Source organism: Lissotriton vulgaris, chromosome 1_2 (assembly GCF_964263255.1).
Source record: "Lissotriton vulgaris chromosome 1_2, aLisVul1.2, whole genome shotgun sequence".
NCBI classification, from domain to species: Eukaryota; Metazoa; Chordata; class Amphibia; order Caudata; family Salamandridae; genus Lissotriton; species Lissotriton vulgaris.
The window spans coordinates 267423832-267445586 of NC_141686.1; the positions used below are offsets into that span (position 1 = coordinate 267423832).

Genomic DNA, 21755 nt, shown 5'->3' on the forward strand with positions numbered 1-21755 from the left:
GGTAAATAATGATGATGGGTTAAACCCAGATCACTTGACTGGGGTGAGTGCTTGCAATGTTCAACACTCTGTCCATCAGCCCCTTTGGTTTTGCTTTGTTCGCCCTAAGTTGGCAGGGTATGACCAGACGTAGGTCCCTTGCTCACTTTGTCACTGGATTCAAGCTAGCCTGGCTGATTAGCCAGAAACCCATCCCAGGATGCTTGTTTACGGTCCAGGGAAAACATGGCTTGGTAGTTCGGGCTGGACTGTACCCAAGAGGCACAGGGTCAGACTGATTTGCATATGGCCATGTCTGAACTGGGGTGGCAGAGTGGGCTAAAGAACGGTGATGGATTAAACCCAGATCTGTTGACTGGGTGTGAGTGTTTGATTGGTTCAGATGCTCCGCCCATCACCATCCCTTTTGTACCGCTTTGTTCGCCATAAGTTGGCAGGGTATGCTCAGATGTGAGTCCCTTGCTCACTTTGCCACTGGATTCAAGCAAGCCTGGCTGAAGACGGCTGAAATGCCAGAAACTGGTCCTAGGAAGCTTGTTTCCGGTCCAGGGAAGGCATGGCTTGGCAGTTCGGGCTGGACTGTTCCCTTGAGGCACATGGTCAGACTGATTTGCATATGACCATGTCTGAACTGGGGTAGCGGAGTGAGCTAAATAATGAGGATGGGTTAAACCCAGATCACTTGACTGGGGGTGAGTACTTGCAATGGTCAACACTCTGTCCATCATCCCCTTTGGTTTTGCTCCATTCACTCGAGGCACCTGCTTGGAAGGAGCCGCTTTATGAGCCTGGCTGCTGTCGGGTGGGAGGCCCCAAGCCTCGCGTGACAGTAACAATACTCCCTAGTACTGGAGCACACGCAGACTCCTATTATAATAGCAGGTGCATTACTAACCAGCTCAAGAGATGGCTTCTGGGGGATCACATCGGGCTTGTGTCTGTGAGCTGTGCACAGATCTCAGCTGCTGGCACACTAGCCACTGAGCCATCTTTGCACTATTGAATGAAGTGCAGAGGAACAAGTGTGACAAACGTCTAACTCTTAGTGTCAGGCCTTTCGGGATCCTACCTGACCAGGTATCCTAGTTCCAGCTTAGGGCCTCTTTTTGGGCAGCCTGGGGGCCGATTTGGGTGGTGTCTGGGCTGTTCAGATGCCGCCAGCGGCCCAGTGGATGCCTGTGTGGCCTTTCTGGAGGCAGAGGAGCCTCTGTTACCCCCGTTTTACTGACGGGCGGAGGTGTCACTCCCTTTCTCTCGCTGGGCCAGCCCAATAATGTATGCAGATCGAGCAGGGAGCCTGAACAGAAGCGGTCTCACTTGTATTCAGTTGTGGTTCACCATTGTGAACTAATCCATGCATTTTTTTAATCTAAGTGAAGTTAAGAAAACATTCATCTGCCTTCCTTTCATAAAACTTTGCCAAAGTAGTGTTTTGCAAAAGGCAATCCGCAAATGTGGGCCACTTTTTTTAGTGGGTCCTGGCCGATTTTTGACCAGACCTTTCAGTGCTCACAAGGCCTAGCTTCGGGGATGGTGCATTAGATCAGGTGATACAGGTGAACACTCTCCTCTCCTCCCTATAACCAGACCTCTCGGTGCTCACAAGGATTAGCTTCAGGGATGGTGCATTAGATCAGGTGCTACAGGTGAACACTGTCCTCTCCGCCCTATAACCAGACCTCTTGGTGCTCATAGGGACTAACTTCGGTGATGGTGCATTAGATCAGGTGATACAGGTGAACGATGTCCTCTACGCCTGTTAGATTATGCTCATTAATGCTCTTTAGTGCCATGCATAAGTTAGCATTCGCTACGCCATTTTCGCTCTTTTGCGCCATTTTATGTAATATTCAAAACTGATCATGTTTGATTCCGCGAAATCGCTCTTGCTAAGTTTAGTTTCTGTAACGAGCGTGCCAGAGCATAGCTTTCTCTCAGTAAAGGCCCTCTCCCACCTGTCTGGCAGTTTGATAGCAATCCAGGGTGGGACGGCCTTGAAAGTGTTCTGAGCTGTGCAAGATAGGAGAGTAGAAGTTTTTTTTTATTTTAGTTGTTTCTCTACATCTGTTTGGAAAATTCCATTGTGGGCGTGTTATTAGTTGACCGTGCAATGCATACAATGAATCTTTATGCTTACTGTTTCTCACTTCCCTTTGTAACACTCTTGAGACTGTACAGACGGGCCCGCTCTGAGAGTGTACAATAAATGATTATTGGTGTATATTCTCTACTGTTTCTCTGACTCTTCATTTGGCATGGACGGCTGAGAGGTGGTCATTGGTGACACGGGTGGCCCTAATCGGGTCACTTCCTTCATGCCCTATAACCAGACCTCTCTGTGTTCACAAGGCCTAGCTTCGGGGATGGTGCATTAGATCAGGTGAACACTGTCCTCTCCGCCATTTAACCAGACCTCTCTGTGCTCACAAGGCCTAGCTTCGGGGACGGTGCATTAGATCAGGTGCTACAGGTGAACACTGTCCTCTCCGCCCTTTAACCAGACCTCTCGGTGCTCACCAGGACTAGCTTCAGGGATGGTGCATTAGATCAGGTGCTACAGGTGAACACTGTCCTCTCCGCCCTTTAACCAGTCCTCTCGGTGCTCACAAGGCCTAGCTTCGGGGATGGTGCATTAGATCAGGTGCTACAGGTGAACACTGTCCTCTCCTCCCTATAACCAGTCCTCTCGGTGCTCACAAGGCCTAGCTTCAGGAATGGTGCATTAGATCAGGTGCTACAGGTGAACACTGTCCTCTCCTCCCTATAACCAGTCCTCTCGGTGCTCACAAGGCCTAGCTTCGGGGATGGTGCATTAGATCAGGTGCTACAGGTGAACGCTGTCCTCTCCTCCCTTTAACCAGTCTTCTCGGTGCTCAAAAGGCCTAGCTTCGGGATGGTGCGTTAGATCAGGTGCTACAGGTGAACACTGTCCTCTCCGCCCTTTAACCAGACCTCTCGGTGCTCACAAGGACTAGCTTCAGGGATGGTGCATTACATCAGGTGCTACAGGTGAACACTGTCCTCTCCGCCCTTTAACCGGTCCTCTCTGTGCTCTTAAGGACTAGCTTCAGGGACGGTGCATTAGATCAGGTGCTACAGGTGAACACTGTCCTCGCCGCCCCATAACCAGACCTCTCGGTGCTCACAAGGCCTAGCTTCAGGGACGGTGCATTAGATCAGGTGATACAGGGGAACACTGTCCTCTCCGCCCTTTAACCAGACCTCTTGTGCTCACAAGGCCTAGCTTCGGGGATGGTGCATTAGATCAGGTGCTACAGGTGAACACTGTCCTCTCCTCCCTATAACCAGTCCTCTCTGTGCTCACAAGGCCTAGCTTCAGTGATGGTGCATTAGATCAGGTGCTACAGGTGAACACTGTCCTCTCCTCCCTATAACCAGTCCTCTCGGTGCTCACAAGGCCTAGCTTTAGGAATGGTGCATTAGATCAGGTGCTACAGGTGAACACTGTCCTCTCCGCCCTTTACCCAGACCTCTCGGTGCTCACAAGGACTAGCTTCAGGGATGGTGCATTAGATCAGGTGATACAGGTGAACACTGTCCTCTCCGCCCTTTAACCAGACCTCTCGGTGCTCACAAGGCCTAGCTTCAGGAATGGTGCATTAGATCAGGTGCTACAGGTGAACACTGTCCTCTCCGCCCTTTACCCAGACCTCTCGGTGCTCACAAGGACTAGCTTCAGGGATGGTGCATTAGATCAGGTGATACAGGTGAACACTGTCCTCTCCGCCCTTTAACCAGACCTCTCGGTGCTCACAAGGACTAGCTTCGGGGATGGTGCATTAGATCAGGTGCTACAGGTGAACACTGTCCTCTCCTCCCTATAACCAGTCCTCTCGGTGCTCACAAGGCCTAGCTTCAGGGACGGTGCATTAGATCAGGTGATACAGGGGAACGCTGGTGTGGGTGACATCTGTCCAGTGAACACCAATGTTTATTCTAGTGACAGATCTCTCAGCACTCACGTGGGCCAGCTGTGGGATACACCTAGCCAGACACGGTGCACCTACCCAGAGGGACAGGCCTTTTACCCCTCACAGGGCCAGGAGTGGGTGCAGAGGTCCGTGACGTCAGGCAGCCTCATGTGCCACCACACACCGAGCAGCTGGCTCGGGTATCCTTGCCAATCAGCACACCTCATCTGTGCCAGCAGTTTGTCTGAGGCCTTAATCCATTTTGTACAAAAAACTGATCAGCCAAAAAGGAGCCGGCGCTGACTGTGCACTTGGAGGTAACCAAAGAGGGGGCTCATAAATATTGCACACACGTTTTGTGTGGAACAGTAACCGAAGCCACACACAGTGACACGCACGTGCACGCATGCGCACCGTCCTGAGCCGAGGTGGAAAACCTGTACAGACAGGTTGGGGCTAGCATGAGAAGCTGGGGTGCAGCAGGGCCTTGCGGGGGGCGACTGCCCTTCCTTGGGGCCAGCAGACGTCTGCCACTGCAAGAGAGTGTAAGGAGGACAGCTATTTATCTCTAGTTGTTACATTAAGACACAAGGCTGCACCCCAGTAGGGCCACAGGGCTGCACCCCTAGGGCCATAGGGCTGCACCACAGCGGGGTCATAGGGCTGCACCACAGCAGGGTCATAGGGCTGCACCACAGCGGGGTCATAGGGCTGCACCACAGCGGGGTCATAGGGCTGCACCACAGCGGGGTCATAGGGCTGCACCTCAGCGGGGTCATGGGATATACCACAGCAGGGTCACAGGGCTGCAGCGGGGACCACAGGGCTGTACCACAGAGGGGGCCACAGGGCTGCACCACAGCGGGGTCATAGGGCTGCACCACAGCGTGGTCATGGGATGTACCACAGCAGGGTCACAGGGCTGCAGCGGGGACCACAGGGCTGTACCACAGAGGGGGCCACAGGGCTGCACCACAGCGGGGTCATAAGGCTGCACCACAGCAGGGTCATAGGGCTGCACCACAGCGGGCCATAGGGCTGCACCACAGCGGGGTCATGGGATGTACCACAGCAGGGTCACAGGGCTGCAGCACAGCAGGATCACAGGGCTGCAGGGGGGACCACAGGGCAGTACCACAGCGGGGGCCACAGGGCAGTACCACAGCGGGGGCCACAGGGCTGCACCACAGCCGGGTCATAGGGCTGCACCACAGCGGGGTCATAGGGCTGCACCACAGCGGGGTCATGGGATGTACCACAGCAGGGTCACAGGGCTGCAGCACAGCAGGATCACAGGGCTGCAGCGGGGACCACAGGGCTGTACCACAGCGGGGGCCACAGGGCTGCACCACAGCGGGGGCCACAGGGCTGCACCACAGCGGGGGCCACAGGGCTGCACCACAGCGGGGGCCACAGGGCTGTACCACAGTGGGCCACAAGGCTGCACCACAGAGAGCCCCAAGGGCTGCATCACAGAGGGCCCAAGGGCTGCATCACAGAGGGCCCAAGGGCTGTAGTACAGCAGGGTCACAGGGCTGCACCAGAGAAGGCCCCAAAGGGCTAAACCACAGAGGGCCCCAAGGGCTGCACTGAAGTAGTCACAGGGCCATTCTGCAGAGGGCACTACCCTAACCTGCAAAGTGAGAAATCCAAAGAGGAGAGAGGGCACAAGAGGGAGTTCAAGGAGTACAGCCCTTTGCTTCTCGCTCAAGTCTGCATGCAATGGGCTGCCAGGCCCAGGAGATGTGGTCTCGATTATGGAGCAGAGTACTCCTCCGATTTTCCAAACAAACAAGGGGAGAGTTACCAGACATTTTCCCCTGCAACAGCGGATGTCTATTTGAGCCCTCAAGTCAGACATTTAGTAAATAACTAATTAAGACAATCAGGTGGCGGGCCAACTCAATGAATGCAAGGTGGGTCTCAAGCACATAGGAAGGACCCCCATTGGGAAATGTCGATTCTCCAATTAACATGAAGAGAGAATCTTGATTTCATTAAAGACATACGGAGGCTAACATTATGCATAAAAAAATTTAAAAAAAGAATTGGCTTCGAGTCACTCAAGATCCATGGGTTTTAGAAACTGTTGTGGGATTCAAAATAGAATTTTGGGAAAGACCCTTTCAGGAAAGAGCTCCCAGAGAACTTGTTTTAGACGAGGAAAATTCGAAGTTAATAGAGACAGAGATCTCCCAAATGTTAGAGAAAGGGGCTATTGTAAAAATTCCACTGTCAGAGTTAACAAAAAGTTTTCTAAGTTCTATCTTTCTAGTCAAAAAGAAAGACAAGGGTTGGCGACCTGTTATAAATTTAAAAAATTTAAACAATTTTCTAATCTACAGACATTTCAAGATGGAGGGTATCCATCTTTTGAGGGACATTCTTCAGAACAAAGACTGGCTAGTGAAATTGGATCTAAAAGATGCCTATTTCACTATTCCCATGCACGAGGATTCTCGCAAATATCTCCGATTTACTTGGAAAGGAACTCTCTACCAATTCCAATGTCTTCCCTTCGGTTTATCTTCAGCCCCTTGGTGTTTCACCAAGGTTCTTCGTCCGGTGGTCAGTTACCTAAGGGAAAGGGGGATTCGTCTTATAATTTATTTAGACGATATCCTCATCATGTCTCAGGACAAGACAGAAATTTTAAAACATTTAGATATCACTATGACCCTCCTTCGAGACTTGGGTTTTATCATAAATTTGAAAAAATCTATTTTAACCCCAATTCAAGAAATAGAATTCTTGGGTTTCAAGGTCAATACTATTCTATCCAACCTGATCCTTCCCCATCAGAAGGTTACCAAGATCAGGAAACACGTCTCCTACGTCCTTTCAAAAGATATTATCCGACTCAAAGACCTTGCAAGGGTTTTGGGTCTCCTTTCATCTTCTATACAGGCAATTTCTCCGGGCCCACTTCATTACAGGGGCTTGCAGAGATTGAAAGCTCAAGGCTTGAGGAAGGGTCTCTGGTACGAAGACTCCCTTCCCCTTTCAGAAGACGCTCGGGAAGACCTGCATTGGTGGTTAAACAACCTCATAACACTTCATGCAATTAACAACACATAATTTTTCACATTCATGAAAGAAGGGATAGAAGATAGATTCTGACATTGTTTTCGTTCTTTTCCAAATATCGAAATGAACAACTTCAGAAGAATAAAATCTGTAGGAAAGATCAAGAGCTTTAATATCAAACACCCTCCTGAAGGATATTAAACACAATAGGGTTGCTAATTTCATTGAAATTCTCTTAAGGGAAAGTAACTGATTAACAGGCCAGGACATGAAAAGGTTAAAAATAAGATTAACATCCCAAAGAGATTCATAGCGAGCTCTAGGAGGTCTCCTAAGTCTAATGCCCTTCATGACCCTTTTGATTAGTGGATTACTACCGATAGCAAGGTTATTAATCAAACAATGACCTGAAGAGATAGCTGACCTGTAACAATTGATGGTTCTAAAAGAAAGACCTGACTCAAAAAGATGAGCGAGGTAATTAGCTACATATTGTAAAGGACATTGAACGGGATCCAGATACCTTTCAAGGCACCAACCAGACCATTTGTTCCATATTCCTCTGTATCTCTTTCTGGTCCCAGGGGCCCATGATTCTTCCAGTAAGCTTTTAGCTTCTCCCGAAAGTTCAGAATATCTTCCAGAATCCCTGATATCCTCCAAACAAGAAGGTTCATTTTCCCCTCCAAGACTAAAGGGTGTTCTTCTCCGTCTGGACCTTGAAGTAGGCCCGGACATGAAGGGATTAACCATGGAAAATCTAACGCCAGTTCCATTACACCGGGGAACCATACTTGGGATTTCCAAAAAGGAGTCACTAGAATTACGTTGCATGATTCGAGTCTCACTTTCCACAAAAGTCTCTGAATCATAGAGAAGGGAGGAAAGGCGTAGCAACCCTTCGTCCAAGGTTGGAGAAAGGCATCTACTCCCGAGGCGTTCGGGTCTGGTCTCCAGCTGAAGTAATTCGGAACTTGGTTCGTCAATCGGCTGGCCAGTAGATCCAATAGGATTGGACCCCAAAGTTTCTGAATTAGATGAAAGAAATTGGGATTTAGCATCCAATCGCTGGAATCGTGAAGGAAACGTGAATTCCAGTCCGCTCTGAGATTCAAGGAACCGGGAATGTAATCTGCTCTGAGGGTGATTTTGTGAGGTTTTTTTTTTGTTTGTTTTTTTTTAATTTTTTTATGCATAATGGTAGCCTCCGGTCTTGTAATGAAATACAATTTGCCACATCCCCACCTCGCAAGGTCAGCATGCACTATATGATATCAGCGTTCACACATGGATGTTTGCTCACTCAGTGAAAGACAGGTTTCAGCTGCGCGCTGCTCCATGGATTCTAACTAGAGCTGCCTTCACTGGGGGAGTTCACTGAGTTTTGCCCACTCCGCACGGAGTTCCAAAAAACTCAGCAAAGTGACGCGGAGCAGAGTTTTTTGTCTCAAACGGCTCGCCATCAGTAAGTTCACAAGCGCTTGCGAGAAAAAAATCACGTACTAGACCTCCTCCCGGAGAGATCTCTCATCGCGGGCAGTGGGGGCAGCTCGGGGCCGCTCGCGTTGAGAAATCTGCCATTTGCGTTGTGAAAGCTACGGCTCGAGTAGAATGTCTACTAGAGCCGGCAGACGACATCAGCATCTTCTGGCGAGATGCGTACTGCCGTTTGCGCTGACTTTAAAGTGTGGGACAAACTCCTGGCGCTAAAATATCAGTGCGAGCAGCGCCAGACTCTGCTGCTGGCGGAACTGCGCGGAGCGTGGCGGAGTTTTTCTGGCACTTCGAGGATTTCCGCAGAGTAAAACTCTGCATACTCTGCCCAGGCTTAATTCAAACACGAAGGTGCAAGAATGAGCAGACCTGGTCTGCCAGGGACGCAGGAAGAAGGCAGTGTCCGCCCTTATAAAGAGCCACCAACCAGACAGCCTTCCACTTTAGGAATTCACAGCTGGCACCTGGGCCTTTTCTGGTATCATAGAAAATCAGGAGGAAAAGAATGATGAGATTTAAAGGGAAAACGTGCGGGAGGTATGGGGCACAGCTGCAACTAAGCTTTGGAGCTTCATAGCACTAGATTAAAACCTGATTGTGCTCAGTATTGTATCTCAGCTGAAAACTGAACAGACCGCCGTCCCATCACCAGCAGTCTCCATCACAGAGTCACCCCACCCAAACAAAACCACCTGATAGATAGCTGGTGTAGTGCACACTGCATAGACGGTGTGCCTCTAGGCACTCAAAGAGATAGCATGGTTCAAAGTTCCAATTCAACCCCCCTTTCATGATTATTATGACTTTCCTCGTCTAGGAACTCTTCTAGTTACTAACTCCCTTCCTTCATTGCTAACATAACATAATATAACATAACGTGTATTTATAAAGCGCACGTATCACCCAAGCTAGGGTCTCAAGGCGCTGAATAACAGATGTTAATTGCCAATCAATCAAAGTGATCACATGATCAGCAGAGCGTGCACAGTTCGTTTATGTAATTTCTCTAAAGAGTGTGGTAATCAAGGTTGCTTGAACATATTTGCAGTATTTTATCCCAAGCTGACTGTTCTGTTTTTCATCGATTGTAATTGATTTCTGTAGAGTTCCTAGAAAATGTACAAGTACTTTTTCGTTTATTATTAATGTTGAAAAGAAGTCTGCAGAATGGAAATAAGTAAGAGGTCATCGGGTCACTCTCTGCTAATTGTTTATTCAGAGAGATTTAACAATAAAGAAATAAGGATACAAAAGCTGAGCACAAGACGTGAGGAATCTTGAAACCAGATGACAATGGGAAAGGCCAACAGAATCCTATCACCGATTCGAATCAAAGGCTACCCGGGGACAAGGAGCAGCTGGCTGGAGAAGACCTGCAGGACCTGCTATTGCACTGAACAGGTGCCTTATTGTCCAGACAGCTATATGGGTGTGACACCGCTTTGAAACTCGAAGTTGGTTATTTTCTGCTGCGATAGAATTAGCTTAGGCCTTAGGGCCATATGTATGAACACATTTTCCCATAGACACAGAATGGGTAAAACCCTTTGATACATACGGCCCTTAGTGCCTAGAAGTGGCAGATTGAGGGAAGGAGTGATATAAAAGTCTACAGAAATATGATGGAGTTTTTCTTTTTATTCATTCTGTTAGCAAACATTGTTGCTACCAATCTCTTTGGTTTTATTGTGCTTATAAGTCCTATTTTGTGCACTAGGAAACAAGTCTGATTTTAAAATAAATCCTTAAAATATTTCCCTCATTTCCTCGTGTTCTTGAGGGTGTTCCTCCTTAATAAAAGAGGGTTTGGGGATCCACTAACGATCCCTGTGATGTCTTCTGGGTTGGATCGCTGCCGGAAACTCATCTCCCTCAAACATTGCTTAGTGGGTTGAAGGTCGGTTGCAGTCCACCTGCTCTTCTGTCCTGGGTTGGCACATCCACTGAGGCCTTAGTGACAGAAAACTGAGCTCTAAATTCTAGAGAAATCTAGAAAACAGATCAGTCCCTCTAAAAGAAATTAAACTATCTGTGCAGCTAGCCAATCAATGGATCACACCAAACAAGATGTGTACACTCGGACAGTTCTTGCAATACAGCCAGACAAGGGCTAAGCTGCAGACCCCAGCCCCACAAACCACGACCCACCAAAGACTGCAATGATATCTGACACTGATGCCAACAAAATCCAAACACTCTAGGGAATGTCCCTCGCCACCCGGCTCCCACACAAGAAATCAACCTACCTTCACCATCAAACACAACACATCTAGAAGAAAGCCACTCGCCATCCCCGAAGATCACAGCCAGAGACGGTGAAGCAGGCCCTCCACCAAGTCTATCCGGGTGAACTTGATGTAATCCATCAGTATAGCGTCATGTCTAGCCCGGATAAGTCCGGCCTAGCCAGGTGAGTACATGAACGAAATCAGACTTCCCCAAAAGACATAATTTAAGATTTCTTCAAAGTGAGCACTGTATGAAGTCAGCAAAGCCACTCAGTCCCCCCTGACGCAATAGGCAACGCGCTGGATCCGCCCAGGCTTAGGGCGTCTCAGCCTGGGCGTCGAAGCTAAGGGTGGAGAGGACAAGGGTGAGTGTCTGTTTGAGCCTGTTCGAGAGTGGTCGGGACCAGGGCCAGGAATGCTGCCCATACCCACCCTATGTATTTGTCCCTCTGTATACAAGCATTTATTTTCACTGTGGATATGTGCCTATCTTTGTGTATAAACATGTACAATAATTATGTTGTTATAAAAAAAAAATAATAAAAAAAAAATCATCTTTGGTCTACATCTACTTGCTTCCATTGTACATCTATGTACCTCCATGTACTTGGATCTGTGTGTCTGTTACTTTTCTCCTGAAAAAGCATATCCAATGTATTACTCATCCTGTACCTCTATCAATATCTTTAATCTGCATATACTTACCTCCTTTATGCATCTATATACTTTCAATGTACTTATGAATCTATATATTTATCTCTTTCTCCTAATTTAGCTTTTCCAATGCACTACCCTATTTCTCAGCCTATACTTCTCCCGATATGTCTTCTAGCCCAACTTTCTGACTCATCTCAAACTTTTTTCTACTACTCTTTCCAATTCACTACCCTATCTCTCACCCTATATATCTATCATTATATTCTCTACACCCACTCTCTCATTTATCCCAAACCCATACCACTAATACGTTCCCCAAAATAACCCTTTCTTGACATTCTCCTACTCTGCCCCTCCTTGCATCATCTGACACCTCTTTTACTATACCGATCCCCCAAAACAAACCTTTCTAAACTCTTCCCTCTGACTCTTCCCCTCCAAAAACGCTTTTTACTCATCCAAAAGACGCCTACTGCTATGACCTAAAAAACGAAATCCTTCACTCTTCTATCCCTCCACAATCTTTTTCAATCAAAATAACAGACTAACATGTTCACTTCTCTAATTCCTTATTCCACTATACTAATTCACCACTAATCCTTTATGAGTTCCAGATTAACGTGCTACTCCTCAACAAAGCGTTTTAACAGCTCTACAAGCGCTATATAAACGCAAACCTTTTTTCCTTCTTTACCCCTCCCCAACCCTTCTCAATCCAAATAACTGACTAAAATATCCACCACTCACATTACTTCATATTTCACAATACTAATTTTCAACACTAATCCTTTATGGGTTCCGGAGTAGCCTGCTACTCACCAGAAAAGCACTTTAACACCCTATCAGAGGTTACAGGCGCTATATGAATGCAAACCTTTCTTTCCCTTCTATCCCTCCCCTATCCTTCTCACTCCAAATAACTGACTAAAATATCCACCACTCACATTACTTCATATTTCACGATACTAATTTCCAACACTAATCCTTTATGGGTCCCGGAGTAGCCTGCTACTCACCCGAAAAGCGCTTTAACACCCCATCAGAGGTTACAGGCGCTATATGAATGCAAACCTTTCTTTCCCTTCTATCACTCCGCTATCCTTCTCACTCCAAATAACTGACTAATATCCACCACTCAAATTACTTTCATATTTCACCATACTAATTCACCACTAATCCTTAATGGGTTCCAGAGTAGTGTGCTATTCGCCAAAAAAAGCGCTTTAACACCCCATCGGGGGTTAGAAGCGCTATAGAAATAAAATCCTTCTTTCTTCTTCTATCCTTCCGAATCCAAACTAACAACAACTAACATATCCACCACTCAAAATTTACTTGCATGTTTCACTATACTAATTCAACACTAATCCTCTATGGGTCACGGAGTAGCATGATACTCGCTGAAAAATCGCTTTGACGCCTCGTCTGGGGTAGTAGGCGCTATACAAGTGCAATTACAATACAATACAATACAATACGTAAAATGTACTGGTGAACTCAAAAATACTGAAACAAGCAGCCCTGCAGCAATTAAGAGATACCTACATGGGACACATTCACTCACAAAAAAGCAACAGGGCATCCATTCCTTCCTCACCGACACACACATGTGAACCTGAAATTCCTTTTAACATGATAAAAATGGCTTACACTGAATTGGCACATTTAATTTACTTGTAAGCCCCTCGTAAAGTGGTACAACATGTATCCAGGGCATGCAAGTTAAATGCCACTGGTGGGCGTGCAGCACTTATTGTGCCACTAACTTAAGTAGCCTTTTAAACATGTCTCAGGAAAACCTCGACCAGGTCACCAAGCTCATTCGTGTTCATTGTATGTAAACGTGTTTTATGTGGCTATCCCATCAATCCAGCATGGACACAGCCCTCCTGAACCCGTGCTGGACACCACCACTTAACAAGATTCACTGAAGTTCCCAGCAATGGATTAAAAACCAGATTAAAAAGCTGAAAATATGCGAGTAGATCCAGAAATACAAATACTGTCCTGGAGGGCTGGTGGCAACGCAAAACTAATGGCATGCAATGTAACGCCGTGCAACGAGAAGTCACCTAGTGGTGGTACCTGGAACTCCAACCCCTTCTTCAGGGTGAGTGAATGTATTACACTTTTTGTGCACACCCTGATGTGGAGTAGTGCGGTCACATCAAACATCGGTCACTTTGAGGGAGGTAACATAGTGCTCAGTGCAGTGCTTTAAATGGAAAAAAATAAGTGCAGGTACTCACCAAAAGGAGCAGTGGGCGGAGTTTAGGGCGGGGCTAAGGGGGAACAAGGGGCGGGGTTAGCTTTTTGACCGTGCCAAGGTTGTATGCACGAAATCTGCATACATTTTATCAACCACCTAAGGATTACATGCTGCTTCAGCCTGCCTTAAATCGAACCGGTGGCCTACAGCCCACTGAGTCATCTGTCCAGTACTGGTACTCTTTTGTAACATGCACACGTCACTTTTCTCTTGGAACACACTGTTTGCTACCTACTACATTTTGTTTGCTTTAGATACTTGCAAAAGTGCCACCATTGATTCTGTGCAGTGCTTGAAAGGTGCTGCCGTAGTATAACTTGAGGGATAAAGGGAGCGCGCTGCCTTGGTTAAAGTCAGATCCCCATGAGTACCGGTACTCTCTTTCTTCTAGAAAAAAGTGCCGGTACTCAAGGGGAGAAAATGGAGAAGTGCCGGTACTCAGTACCGGTGAGTACCGACCCATTTAAAGCACTGGCTCAGTGTGCTATGAAGCCACCTCCCTGCACACAGAGGGTTTGGCTCGGGGTCTGTAACTCCCAACTGTCATGAACGTGTCCCTGCACCCAGACCAGCTGAGTGTGACACAGAGCACAAGGTTTGTCCGTGAAGGGGCCGGTGAGGCCGATCCTGCTACATAAAGCTTCCTCTACAGAACCATCAAGGAGACCAGCTTGACTTGCATGATGTAAACCCGCTGATAAATGGACTGATACAACCCACTAACTTCACCTGGCCACGCAGGTATCAACGGATGTCAAAGTCTGGAGCAGATGTGAAGCTCCACCCGAGGTAAAAACTCTGCGACCAGCGACAAACAACTGCTCTGCGCACCGCCCAAAGGCACACCGTGTGCCGACCCACTCCACCGCAGAAGCGGATCATCCACAGGAACTAACCTCATGGAGGGACCATCAGAGGTAGGGGTCCTAAAGCCCTCCCCCCTCCCCGGCTAGCGTTCTCCCAAAAAATAAGCTGCAGCAAGGGTCAGCATTAGCAATTTACCACAGAACTCCAGGAGCTCATCTTGTCTCCCAGACAACTCATATCCTTATAGTCCTGGTCAGTGCTTAATTTGAGCCGGTGCGTTCAGGTGCTCAGCACCGGCACTTAATTTTTTTCCAGTGCTCGACACCGGACCCTAATTGTTAACACCATCCTTAGAACAATCTACCACATGGTGGTGCTGCTCATCTAATTTAGAGATGAGCAGAACAACGGTTGTTTAGGAATACAATATACATTGCAATTGCTAACTCCTACCTCCCCAGCCATTCCTTTAGCTTTGTGAACCTTGAATAAACTGAACTGTTGCATTTACATGCAAGAGAGATGGTGAGTTGTTGTTTTGGCAGCAATGACAAGGGTGATCGGTGGTGCAATCTGCAGTGGCCTCCTGGTCAGAGCCCTGGCACTTCATATTTTACAAATTAAGCACTGGCCCTGGTGCACATCAATCAAGTCTTGAGGCAAACCAGTGTAAGAACGCCAAGGAGAAGCAGAAGGAAAGAGGCCAAAAGATTGAAACAAGAAAAGTCAAGGACGGAGAAGTCACTCCCATCTTTGAGGGAGGGTTTAAAAGGTCATGAAGAGGTACGCGAGTGCTAGCACCAGTGGCAGCCATCTTTGATAGCGATGGAAAACCTAAGGACGCCCGCAGGCCGCACAGTAGAGGGGTGACCACAACACCAAGCCCATACTCCCCTGCCCCGCCCGCACCCTAGTATCCATCCCTCGTGATTCATCATGTATTTTCCATGACAGGCCCCTCTCCGGTGTCATCTCTGAGGGCGCTGAAGGTGCTTCTGAATAACAAATGGTGTCCCGACTATCAAATGTTCAAACATCAGGGATTTACTTACAGATCTGAGTGGAAACAGGAGCCCCGAGGGATACAGAGAGCCGGTTAATCCCATCGCCGGACCGCCTGCGAGCTGAGACCTGTGCAGGGCAACTCCAGCAACCTACACCTCTCCTGGATCCCAGGTGCGACATGCAGCACAAAAGAAGCTCAAGGAAGGATTCTAGAGCCATAAGCACATACCCTCCACATAGATACATACATACATACATACATACACGCACAACAGAGGAGGACAGCGGCATTCAGCTCTTCTGGCCCTGGTGATGACATGCATGCAGTGGAAACAAACCAAGGAGCGGATTCTAGATCCATAAAACAACCAGGAGAATTGATTCTAGAGACATCAAATAAGCTGAAAATGTGATTCCAGGCTCATAGATACGCTCCGTCTGCATATATACATACAAACAACACTAGAAAGCCATGTCATTCCGTTCTTCTGCCCCTGGTTATGACATGTAGCAGGAAAAGAAACTAAGAATCGATTCTAGATACATACAATAAACCGAAAGATTGATTCTAGATAAATAATATACACCAAAGAAATGTTTCTAGATTCCTAAATAAGCGCTCTCCACATACATACATAAAACAGGAGATAACTGTGACATTCAGTTCTTCTGGTGCCTTGTAACAAGATGAAGCAGGAAATAAACCTAAGAATCTATTCAAGGTGCATTAAATAAAGCTAAGAATTTACTAGATCCACAAAATAAACAGCAGAATTGATTCTCAAATCATAAACACACCCTTCAAACAAAGGGAGCGCACGCATGTACAACAGTGGCTAACTATAGCACTCAGCTCTCCTGGTGGATTGGTGTCAGTACAACGAGTTGTGTTACAACGCATTCCGTTACAACGCAGATTTTACAACGCGGGATCCATTACAACGGATGTCATTACAATGCATGGCATTACATCGCAGATGCTATTACAACGCATGGCATTACATCGTAAGTATAGGTAAGTATACCTTTTTTTAAAAATGTTATTTAGTTTATTGTAATTAATTTTTTTTTTTAAATTTAATTAAAAGACATTTAAAAATTGTCATTAATTTAATTTAATAAAATAATATCTATTTAATAAATGTAATTTTATTAAAAATTGTAAATAATTGAATTTAATTAAAAAAAGTAATTAGTTTAATGTACATATTTTTTATAATGAAATTAAATTAAATTAATAATAATAATAAATCAAATTTAATAAATGTAATTAAAAAATGTAATTAATGTAAAATAATTAATTTAATTTATTAAATATATTTTAATTAATTGTAAAATGGTAAATATAATTTAATTATCCCTAAACCCAAACCCTGCCCTAAAACCTAAAAACACCCCTGTACCCCAAAACCCAAAACCCTGCCCTAAAACCTAAAAACACCCCTGTACCCCAAAACCCAAACCCTGACCTAAAACCTAAAAACACCCCTGTACCCCAAAACCCAAACCCTGCCCTAAAACCTAAAAACACCCCTGTACCCCAAAACCCAAACCCTACCCTAAAACCTAAAAACACCCCTGTACCCCAAAACCCAAACCCTACCCTAAAACCTAAAAACACCCCTGTACCCCAAAACCCAAACCCCCTGTACCCCAAAACCCAAACCCTGCCCTAAAACCTAAAAACACCCCTGTACCCCAAAACCCAAACCCTACCCTAAAACCTAAAAAAACACCCCTGTACCCCCAAACCCAAACCCTACCCTAAAACCTAAAAACACCCCTGTACCCCAAAACCCAAACCCTACCCTAAAACCTAAAAACACCCCTGTACCCCAAAACCCAAACCCTACCCTAAAACCTAAAAACACCCCTGTACCCCAAAACCCAAACCCTGCCCTAAAACCTATAAATACCCAAACACCCCAAAACCTATACCTCAGTACCCCAAAACATATACTCCTATACTCATACTTATTTAAAAAATCACTTAAATTAATATATTTAATTTATAATATTTTAACACAAAAAAAAATATTTTTTTTATAATTAATAATAATTAAATCAATTAAATAATATTAAATAAAATAAAAAAAAAATTAAATACTTACCAATACTTACGATGTAATAGTATGCGTTGTAATAGCATCTGCGATGTAATGCCATGCATTGTAATGACATCCGATGTAATGGATCCCGCGTTGTAAAATCTGCGTTGTAACGGAATGCGACGTAAAAGTTGCGTTGTAAGTGTTACATACCCTCCTGGTTGCTAGTGATGACATGCAGCAGGAAATAAACTGAAGAATTGATTCTGGATACTTTAAAAAAAAACGAATAATTGACTCTTGATTCATAAATACACACGGTCCACATAAATACATACACCCGCACAATAGTGGATAACAGTGGCATTCAGCTCTTCTGGCCTCCTGTGATGACATACAGCAGAAAATAAACTAAACAATCTATTCCAGATGCATAAAATGAACCAAAGAATTGATTCTTGATTCATAAATACACAACCTCCAAATACATATACACGTACAACAGAGGATAACCATAGCTGAATGTTCTTCTGCCTCTTGTCCTGACATACAGCCAGGGCACGAGTCGGGGTACCACGCGGGTGGACGGCATCCCCCCACTTATTTCCGAGGGTTTTTCAGGGTGGACGCCGTCCACCCTGCTAAATCAAAACCCGTCCACCATTAAAAAACGGGAGCGCAGCGCGCTTAAAGTAAATAAAGCTTTTCCGCATTTGTCCTTAATTTTAAACGGGCACAGCTTGCCCCCACCTCCCTTCTTTTTTTTTATTTTTTTTATTTTTGAAAACCTTTATTGTGCTTCAAAGTCAAACAAATACGGGCCTACAACCTCGCGGCCGGCCACGAACACCATTGAGCACCAAAGCAGCATTACGGCGACATAGCATTAGCTATTGTACAAGCGAGCATTCAATTACACTGTGCACTTCGGAACACCACGTCTCAGGATTAATGAAGGTTAATTTTAAGGTTTTTTAAGCAAGCAATGTATCACATCATAATTCACCAAATCTGTTTGAAAGAAAAAGAGGGATCCATGCAGGGGGAGCAGCACCATAGTTAAACACATGCACAGGATAGGACCGCCAGCAGTGAGTTCCCCCCGGGCAGGAAGGCAACAATCTACAGAGTCAGAAGAGAGACCCCACACATACGTCACCCGAACCCTACCGCCCCCTAACCCCTAGTAAAACTAGACAAGGACCCCGACCAAAGTTAAACCAAAAAATAGAGAAAAAGAAGAAGGCACCATAGAAATAAACTATATTCTAACTTCTAACCCCCCACCCTACACACATGCGGAGGCTACGGCCTGCCCCCCCCCCTGCCGTGTGTCTGTCGCCCCATAAACCCGAAATATAGCGAGAAGAAGGAAGAGAAAGAAGGGAAAGGAGAAAAAGCACAATGAAGACAAAACATGCCCCCTGACATAGAGAAGAAGAGAAGGAGACCCTAATCCTCAACTCTCAAAGGGGAGAAAGAAGGGAGGGAGGAGGTACATTTCCAGGCAACCCGGTCTCCACCAGTCGTACAACATTCGCCCCCCATAATCAGAATAGACTGCAAGAATTGAAACAATGCAGGAGCGAAGCATGATTTAGCGACATACACGCAGGCTGGAAAACCAAATACAGCCCAAAATCCCGACCCGCCCGCCCAGCAGCCAATATCAGGAAATGCAACCTAGCCCTGTCCTGAACGCGGATAGTCCCACCGTCGCGATGTCCAAGCGAGTCCCGCCCACCACAAAACAAGGAAGCAAAATGGCGAGAGGGCAAGGCTCAACAAAGCGGTGACACAAAATGGCCACGATGAGTCAGCAGAAAGTCTGTCCATTGCAGCAGAAAGCACTTCAAACACACCAGGCATACTTAACAGTTCAGTCCGGAGAGGCAAAAAGCGCCGCGCAGAAAGAAAACGCAGCCAGGACGGTGCAAGCAGTACTCGGGGATTCCACATTAGAGAGTCTGGCCACAACGTATCAATCCACTCCTGGAGGAGAAACAAAGTATTTTGAGGGCAGCCGTCAGTCAGGTAGTCCTGGGCGTCCGTAGGATATTCAGGGAGTTCAGATGCACCGCTTATTGGGGGGGTCACCGGCGCTTCACACGCTGCCGACAGTGATAGGCGGTCGCCATGCAGTTCAGGGCCACCGATGTCCAAGCTCGACAATGGTGTCATCCGGTCCAGCTCGTCGCCCAGTTCCCGAGTGCAATGTCGCACCTCTACGCGGAGATCGCACAAAGCCGAAAAGACTGCGCCGAGAGATATATCGGACTGTAGACCTCCGTACTTGCGCCCCCGGGGGATCTCCAGTGGCGCGGGTAGTTCTGCAGCCAGGGCGACACTGGACCTCGACACGGAGGGGCTTAAGTCTCCACAGGACATGATGGCACCCTCGGCCATCGCAATCAGGTGTAGGGTAGAGCCAGCGCACCCCCTCGTTTCACTAACCGTGGAGGACACTCCGTGCCCCAAGCAATGCGGGTCAGCTACGTTTCTCTCGGCAATATCAGGTAGCGGGGCATGGGGTCCGCAGACAAAACACAATCCAAGATGTCCGTCACGCCCTCGCATCAGCCACCTCAATTAGAAGCTCCGCTGTGGTGGAGTTCCGCAGCTCTGCAATTACAGCCCCCTTACCGCCCGCGTCTCAGCGTGTCCCGCGACCAGGCTCAAGTCGCGCCTCTCGGGGCCAGCGCCAAGCACACCACCGTGTGTACCAGCGGAGCACTCCGGCCGGCAGCAGGGTCAGGAGACACGGGAGGGGGAGCTCGCTGTTACCAGGTCCGGGGCCGGGAGTCAGGAGCCGATTTCTCCGGCTGCCGGGCAGGTCCGGGGGCCGGGAGGGCACCGTCGTACTCAGCGTCGTGTCACACACACGCTGCCATCGAGGTCGTCAGGATTAAGAAGCAGGATATAATCACGGCAGCGACGGACTGGCGGAGCCGGGAGCCTACAGGTCCGCTCCGGTCGCCATCTTGGCTCCTCCCCCCCACCTCCCTTCTTGACTCCGATGCTGTATGAAAGCTCAGACCCCCAGCAGCACTGTAGAGGCACAGCGGGATGGCTACCCTCACACCTCCAGCCCTTGATGAGCTGTTAAAAGGTGCTCGAAGGTGACAGAGGGAGGGGCGGCAGCTTCGGAGCAGCGACATCTATTCACATGAAAACAGCCCTGAATGCGTCTTGTATCTGCTATTTAGAGGGGGGCTCACACATTCCATTTCTACCCAGGGCCCCAAACATCCGAGACTCGGCCAGATTATACCCCGGATTACACCCAGGCACCACGTGGTTCTCTTCACATAGCTTAATTACTGTCACTAAATTGTAAGCAAACCTCGGTTCTTCAAACATGCAGGCTATAATGTAAGAAAATAAAGAAATGGCACAATCGCACCCACACAGATTAACAAAGTATGGAGGACAATCAGTTCAATCAGTTCTCAGAGTATCTCCTGTAAGTACTGTACATCACAGTGGGGGGTGGCATTTTGAACAGAGAGCCTGTCTTCTCGTTGTCTTGTGCAGGAGAGGAGCCCAAGATGATACTAGAATACTGCATGCCCACCCCTGTGTTCCCTCTCCTGTGATGGCTCCTGCCCTCCCCTCAGTGATGGCACCTGTCCCCCCATGTTGTGGCTCCAGTCCACCCCCACCTGTGATGGCTCCTGTCCCCCCCCCTCCCCCCCCCCCCGTGGTGGATCCTGTCTCCGCCCTGGGTGGCTTCTGTCCCAGTCCCGGAACAGCCCCAGCAGCGAGGGTGAAGTTCTTGATGGGCCTCTTCTCAAAAGGGCTCAGCTCAAAATTAATATGGAAAGGTGGGCGTGTAAGTAAGTGAAGGGATGGGTGAATGGCTGGATGAATTAGTGAAAGGGTGAATGGATGAATGAAAGATTGAATAAATGGATAATGAGAGAGGATAGATGGATTGATGAGTGAGGGGAAGGATGGGAGAAAATCTAAATAGCTGGATGTATGGGTGGAAGGGTAGCTGGATGATGGATGAGGGGAAAGATGGATGAGGGGAAGATGAGGGACGGAGGGGAAGGATAAATGGATGAGGGGAAGGATGGATGGATGGATGGAGGGGAAGGATGGATGGATGAAGGGCAGGATAAATGGATGGGATGGATGGATGGGTGAGAGGAAGGATGGATGAAATGAAGGATGGATGAGGGGAAGGATGAAGGATGGATGAGGGGCAGGATGGATGGATGGATGGGTGAGGGGAAGGATGATGGATGAGGAGAAGGATGGATGGATGGATGGAGGGGAAGGATGG

The 21755-nt window shown here is 47.4% G+C and overlaps 1 protein-coding gene across 1 annotated transcript in view; it reads right to left on the bottom strand.

Annotated features, from left to right (window-relative positions):
• ST3GAL3 (ST3 beta-galactoside alpha-2,3-sialyltransferase 3) overlaps nt 1–21755 on the bottom strand; it is a 732784-nt gene that overhangs the window by 369451 nt on the left and 341578 nt on the right. Inside the window, exons 4-5 of the mRNA XM_086953194.1 lie at nt 15789–15820; nt 4208–4235 (exon numbers count right to left, since the gene is read on the bottom strand). Coding sequence (XP_086809320.1) covers nt 4208–4235; nt 15789–15820 — 60 coding nt within the window. The remainder of the gene's footprint in view (nt 1–4207; nt 4236–15788; nt 15821–21755) is intronic.